Raw genomic sequence first — 6,385 nt, 5'->3', positions numbered from 1 at the left:
CTATTTCCGATAGCCTATGTGCCAAAGTTCTCAAGTTGGTCCCAATTCCCTCATTGATGGCCCTAATAGTTTGGCATTTAAATTCAAGGTCTATGATCCACCTTGAGTTTATTCTTGTGCATGGAGTGAGATAAGGGTCTTGCTTCATTTTTCTGCAGGTAGATATCCATTTTTTCCAGCACCACTCGTTGAAGAGGGCATTTGCTTCCCATTGGATATTTTTTGGGCCCTTATCCAAGATCAGTTGTCTGTATGCTGATGATTTTAATTCTGGGTTTTCAGTTCTTTTCCATTGGTCTTTGTGTCTGTCATACCAATACAATGCAGTTTTGACAACTGTCGCTGTATAATATGTACTAATTCAGGTAGAACAAGCCCTCCCACTGTGTCCTTCTTCTTGAGGAGTTCTCTGCTAATTCTGGGCTTCTTCCCTCTCTCTATGAAGTTGGTAATCAGTTTTTCCATTTCTTTGAAGAAAGTAGAGGATAATTGTATCAGGATTGCATTAAACTTATATAGTCCCTTAGGCAGAAGTGACATCTTCACTATATTTTCTTCCAATCCACGAACATGGTATATTCTTCCATTTGTTGAGGTCACTCTTGGTTTCTTGTAATAGTATTCTGTAGTTATCCTCATATAGTTCTTTTGTTCTTTTAGTCAGGTATATCCCTAGATATTTCAGTTTGTGCTTGGCTATTGTGAAGGGTACCACCTTTTTTATCTCTTCTGTGGTCTTATCCAATGTGTATAGCAGTCCGATGGACTTCTGTTTGTTGATCTTGTATCCTTCCACTCCGCCAAACTCCTCTATTGCTTCCAGTACTCCCCCTGTGGAGCTTTTGGGATTTTCCATATATAAAATCATATTATCTGCAAATAATGATAGTTTCATGTCTTCCTTCCCCAGATGAATGTCTTTGATGTCCATTCTTTGCCTTATACTGTTAGCTAAAACCTCCAGTACGATGTTAAATAAGAGTGGGGACAAGGGGCCTCCTTGTCTGGACCCCCTTTTCAGTCTTTTCTCCATTGACTACCATGTTGGCTGTTGGTTTTTCATATATAGCTTGTATTGTCTTGAGGAATTTTCCTTCCATTCCTACCTATCTTCTCAAGTGTCTTAAACAGGAATTGGGTGTTGGATGTTGTCGAATGCTTTTCCTGCATCTATCCATATTATCATAGTTTTTCATGTCAATGTGGCGAATGACACTAATGCCCACCTGAATTTTTAGAACAGTTCAAGACTAAGATTTGAGTCAGTCAACACTAGTGGTAGAAGACCTGGTAAGCTGTGGAATGACATCAGGACTGTCATACATGAAGAAGAACAAATTATCTAAAATTGATGGCGAGGAGAGCATACGATGCCTGGTAGGACTTGATCAAATGCAGTGTAGTCAAGGGGAATTAATGAAAGCCAAATGAAAGTCAAACATAATAGTGGGACAAGAAGAAAGTAAAAGGAAATAGAGGAAAGAACTAGGAGGCAAAGAACATATATAGAGTCATGTGCATATGTAACTACATTTATATATAAGGACATGGAAATAGATCCATGTACATATATTTATATGTTAAGAATTAAGGTAGCAGACAGACATTGGGCCTCTGCTCAAGTACTCCCTCAATGCAAGAACACTTTGTTCTAATAACTCAGCATTCTGTGATGCTCACCTTCCCAACTCAATCGTTAAAGACAAAATGGGTGCATAAGCAAATGTGGTGAAGAAAGCTGATGGTGCCCGGCTATCAAAAGATATAGCATCTGGGGTCTTAAAGGCTTTAAGATAAACAAATGGTCATCTAGCTGAGAAGCAACAAACCCCATATCGAAGAAGCACGCCAGCCTGTGTGATCATGAGGTGTCGATGGGATCAGGTGGGATCAGGTGTCAGGCATCAAAGACCCAGAACAAGAAACCATAGCAATGTGAGTGAGGGGAGGGTAAAGTGGAGACCAAAAGGCCATCTGTAGACAATTGGACATCCCCTCACAGAAGGGTCACAAGGAAGAGACGAGCCAGTCAGGGTGCCAGTCACTGATGAAACATACAACTTTCCTCTAATTCTACCTTTCAAATCCGGCTAGACCAGAGCATGAACACTGGGACAGCTAAGAGCTCACAATGCAGGAAATCCAGCACAGATAACCCCTCAGGGATAAACCCCAATAATGAGAGTAGTAATACCAGGAGGGTAGGAGGAAGGAGGGAGTAGAAAGGGGGAACCAATCACAGTGATCGACATATAACACCCCCCCCCCCCCCCCCCCACCCTCCCACCGCAGGGGGACGAACAACAGAAAAGTGGGTGAAGGGAGACAGCAGTCGGTATAAGACATGAAAAAAATAATAATTTATAAATTATCAGTGGTTCATGAGGGAGGGAGTATGGAGGAAGGAAGGAAAAAATAGCTGATATCAAGGACTCAAGTAGAAAGAAAATGTTTTGAAAATGATAATGGCAACATATGTTCAAATGTGCTTGACACAATGGATGGATGGATGTAATAGAGTGTGATAATAAGAGTGTAATAAGACTGTGATAAGAGTTGTAAGAGTCCCCAGTAAAATGATTGAAAGGAAAAAAAAGGTAAGAAAGAGAAGACCAAAGTGGATGTCAAAAGAGACTCTGAAATTTGCTTTTAATTATAGAGTAGCTAAGGCAAATGGCAGATATGATGAAGTGAAAGAGCTGAACAGAAATTTTCAAAGGGCAGCTCGAGAAGTCAAAATCAAATATTATAATGGAAATGTGCAAAGACCTAGAGTTAGAAAACCAAAAGGGAGGAACACACTCAGCATATCTGAAACTTAGAGAATTAAGGAAAAATTCAAGCCTCAAGTTGCAATATAGAAAGATTCCATGAGTAAAATACTGAATAATGTATGAACTGTCAAGAAAAGATGGAAACAATCCACAGTCACTATACCAAAAAGAACTAGTTGGCATTCAACCATTTCAAGAGGTAGCATATGACCAAGAACCAATGATGCTGAAGGAAGAAATTCAAGCTGCGCTACTGAAAGCATTAGCCAAAAACAAAGCCCCAGGAATTGATGGATTACCAATTGAAATGTTTCAACAGGCTGATGAAGCACTGGAAGCACTCACTCATCTATGCCAGGTTATTTGGAAGGCAGCTACTTAGTCAACTGGAAGAGTTCCATATTTGTTCCCATTCCCAAGAAGGGTGACACAACAGAATCTCAAATTATAGAACAATATCATTAATATCACGTGCAAGTAAACGTTTGCTGAAGATCATCCAGCAATAATTATAGCAGTACATTGACAAGAAACTGCCCGAAGTTCAGACCAGATTCAGCAAAAGCAGCAATGGTATAAGAGATATCATTACTGATGTCAGATGGATCTTGGCTGAAAGCCGAAAATACTAGAGATATGTTTACTTGTGTTTTATTTATTATGCCAAGGTATTCAACTGTGTGGGCCACAACAAACTATGGATAGCCTTGAGAATAAAGGGAATTCCAACACTTCACTGTGCTCATGTGAAACTTGTGCATGGATCAAGGGGCAGTTGTGTAAACAAAATAGGGGAATACTGCATGGTTTACAATCCCAAAAGGTGCACTTGGGTTGTAGCCTACTTATTCAGTCTCCATACAGAGAAGCCTGGCTTATATGAAAAAGAATGTTGCATCCGGCACTCCACAAGAATGAGATCATACAGTATTTGTCTTCTTGTGTCTGCCTTCTTTAACTCAGCATGATCTTTTTTCAGGTTCATCCATATTGTATCATGTATCAAAACATAATTTCTTTTTATGGCTGAGTAATACTACCTTTTATGTGTATACCACATTTTAAAAAAGTTTTCATCCCATGGGTTATTCTCATCTTTTGGCTATTGAGCAAAATGTGTTTGAGGTGGATCCATGCTGTTGCATCTATCAGCAGTTCTTGCAACCTTTCATTTTATTTTACTTTCTTTCTCCCTAAGAGCCTGATAGGTCCAGTGTTCTGAGAGCAAACCTTGGGGCAGTGGTGTCCATGCAGGACTGGGTGTGAGGTCTTGGTGCTAGACCTACATATCACCCGGCTGCCCCTGGTGTGGCCCTTTGTTCAGTGGCTGCTCTTCCAGACTGATCTCTTGGGATCCAAGTCCTTAGGGCAGTGTGGATGGGGCAGGTGACTTCTCACAAAGAGAACATGCTGCCTAGATAACAGAACTGCTGGTTGAATGACTACAGGGCCTCAGAGGACAGCTGGACTGTAAACAAGCAACAAGGGAATAATGGTGGTGTGTGGCCTGGGCAGTATGTTGGGCAATGCTGGCTGCTTATCTGATACAATGTATAGCTCAAGTGTATGGCCTGGTGGGCCAGCTTGGGCTTGTTTATTTAAGAAACAGGCAAATCGAACTTCCTCGTTCATGTAAGGGCATTTGACAAAGAATCAAGATGCAGGTTCCTGTAAGAGTAGCACTGTGGCTGGAGTGTGGCGAATCCTGGGCAAAGGCTGTGCTTCTGTCCTCTGTGCTTGGGTGTGATGTGTGTTCTGCACCCAACCACTAGCCTACAGAAGGACACTTGGAAATCATCCAGTAAAACAATGAAATAAAGGCCTGGAGATCTGCTTCCTTAAAGATTCCCTAAAGCCCCATGGAGCAAATGAGTTGGAATCCACTTGATGGTAGAGGGTTTCTTTCCCTTCCCCACCCCCACCCCCAGCATATTTATTGGCAAATCATTCACATATCATACACTTTGGTGGTTCAGTCACATCAAGGAGAGTTGTACAATCATCACCACAATCGGCTTTAGAACATTTTCTTCATTCTTGTGCTCATCATAATTATCCCCCACTTCCCTGTCATACCTCAAGGAACCATTAAAACACCAACCCCACCCCTCACCCCCGAAAACCAACAGGAATAACAAATTAAAACCTCAATTGAAAAGAAAGCAGAAAATATTAAAAAACTAGAACACATTTAAATGGATCATAAGGGAGATCAAATGATAGGGTGCCAAATTTTAACCTAACTGCAACTGCAACAATCCACTTCCCAGTGCATTCTGCTTCAGGCGTTTGTATCTAGTTTTGTTTTTGGTTTGCTATTGTCCTGTTATGGTGAATAGCACAAAAGCTGTGTCAGTGACCTGTGTAATTTCTTGTCCTCCTCCTCAGACCAGCTGAAGGCCCTGCAAAGGAATTATGGCAAGCTGCAGCAGGATGTTCTCCAGTTTCAGAAGAACCAGACCAACCTGGAGAGGAAGTTCTCCTATGACCTGTAAGTGTGAGGCCCATGGAAGCCAGCAGGTTTTAAGCTGAGGGCTCTGGGCAGAGACCGGTGTGAGGCTCACCCACTCTTCTGGTTATAGAGCATGAGCCAGTCTGGGGGCAAACAGAGCCCTGGAAGGAAGGTACACCCTCTTCTAGGGTGTATAGCCCTTAGGAACAGTGGGTTTTATTTTGTGTCAACAGTGCTCCATGAAGTCATGGAAAAGTGTTAGCCAGTGGGCTCATAATACAAACAAAATAAATAAAGGTGTGTGTTTATACACACAACATGCACATGTGCGTGGCTGTTATCCTTAATAGGAAGTGACTTAGCCAAACTATCACTGTGGTGACAAGCCTATGTAAAGAGCAGGTGTTCTGGTTACCTCGGCAATCTGGAATCTTTAAAGATGTGTTCCTAAAGGGGACTCTGACGTGACTGCAATCACACCTGTAGAAGGCACATTGGCAAAGCTTCAAGACCATCCATCACTGGGTGTTGGCACTGTGGCGTTTTGTTTTCTGAGGTGTGTCAGGTATCTTTCTAATTTTCTTCCCCTTTGGTTAGAACCAAGTGTTTTCAGAATCAAAATAGAACAATTTACTTTTTAAAAAGTGGGTTTAAACTACAAATAATCTAATTAACTCAAAACATTCACTGCAATCGAGCCAAAACTGATTCATAGCAACCACCTGTGGATTTCTGAGATTGTAACTGTTCACAGGACTAAGTAAGCCCAGTCTTTCTCCCTCGGAGCTACTGTGGTTTCAAACTGCTGACCATTCAGATCACAGCCCAATGTTTATCTGCTATACCACCAGGGCTCCAGTGAGTCTAAGACAAGTGTATTACTGAGAGAACTTGCCTGCAGTCATCCACTGATTACAGAGACATGTTTAAAATGCTTGTTTGGAATCAACCTGTGCATGTGTAAACTGGAGCCATAATAATAGTACTTTTTTACTTACTCTGGTAGCCTTAGTGTATAAATTGCCAAGTTAATTTCTGTAAGAAGTTTACTCTTCTGTACTGTCACCAGCATTGTAAGAGAATAGCAGTTTCCCACACCAGTTGGTCTGATGGTGCTTCCATGTATTCTTTTTTGTTTTGTTTTGTTTTCTTTTTTTTT

The 6,385-nt window shown here is 41.3% G+C and overlaps 1 protein-coding gene across 3 annotated transcripts in view; it reads left to right on the top strand.

The window, feature by feature from the left end:
• GOLM1 (golgi membrane protein 1) overlaps positions 1-6,385 on the top strand; it is a 111,436-nt gene that overhangs the window by 86,153 nt on the left and 18,898 nt on the right. For all 3 annotated transcript variants that reach the window (XM_045298616.1, XM_045298617.1, XM_045298615.1), the window contains one exon: positions 5,163-5,265. In XM_045298616.1, coding sequence (XP_045154551.1) covers positions 5,163-5,265 — 103 coding nt within the window. The remainder of the gene's footprint in view (positions 1-5,162; positions 5,266-6,385) is intronic.

The sequence above is a fragment of the Echinops telfairi genome, unplaced genomic scaffold, assembly GCF_000313985.2.
Source record: "Echinops telfairi isolate 266 unplaced genomic scaffold, ASM31398v2 ScPeMD7_7429;HRSCAF=8467, whole genome shotgun sequence".
NCBI lineage: Eukaryota > Metazoa > Chordata > Mammalia > Afrosoricida > Tenrecidae > Echinops > Echinops telfairi.
This window is presented reverse-complemented; position numbering and strand designations above follow the sequence as displayed.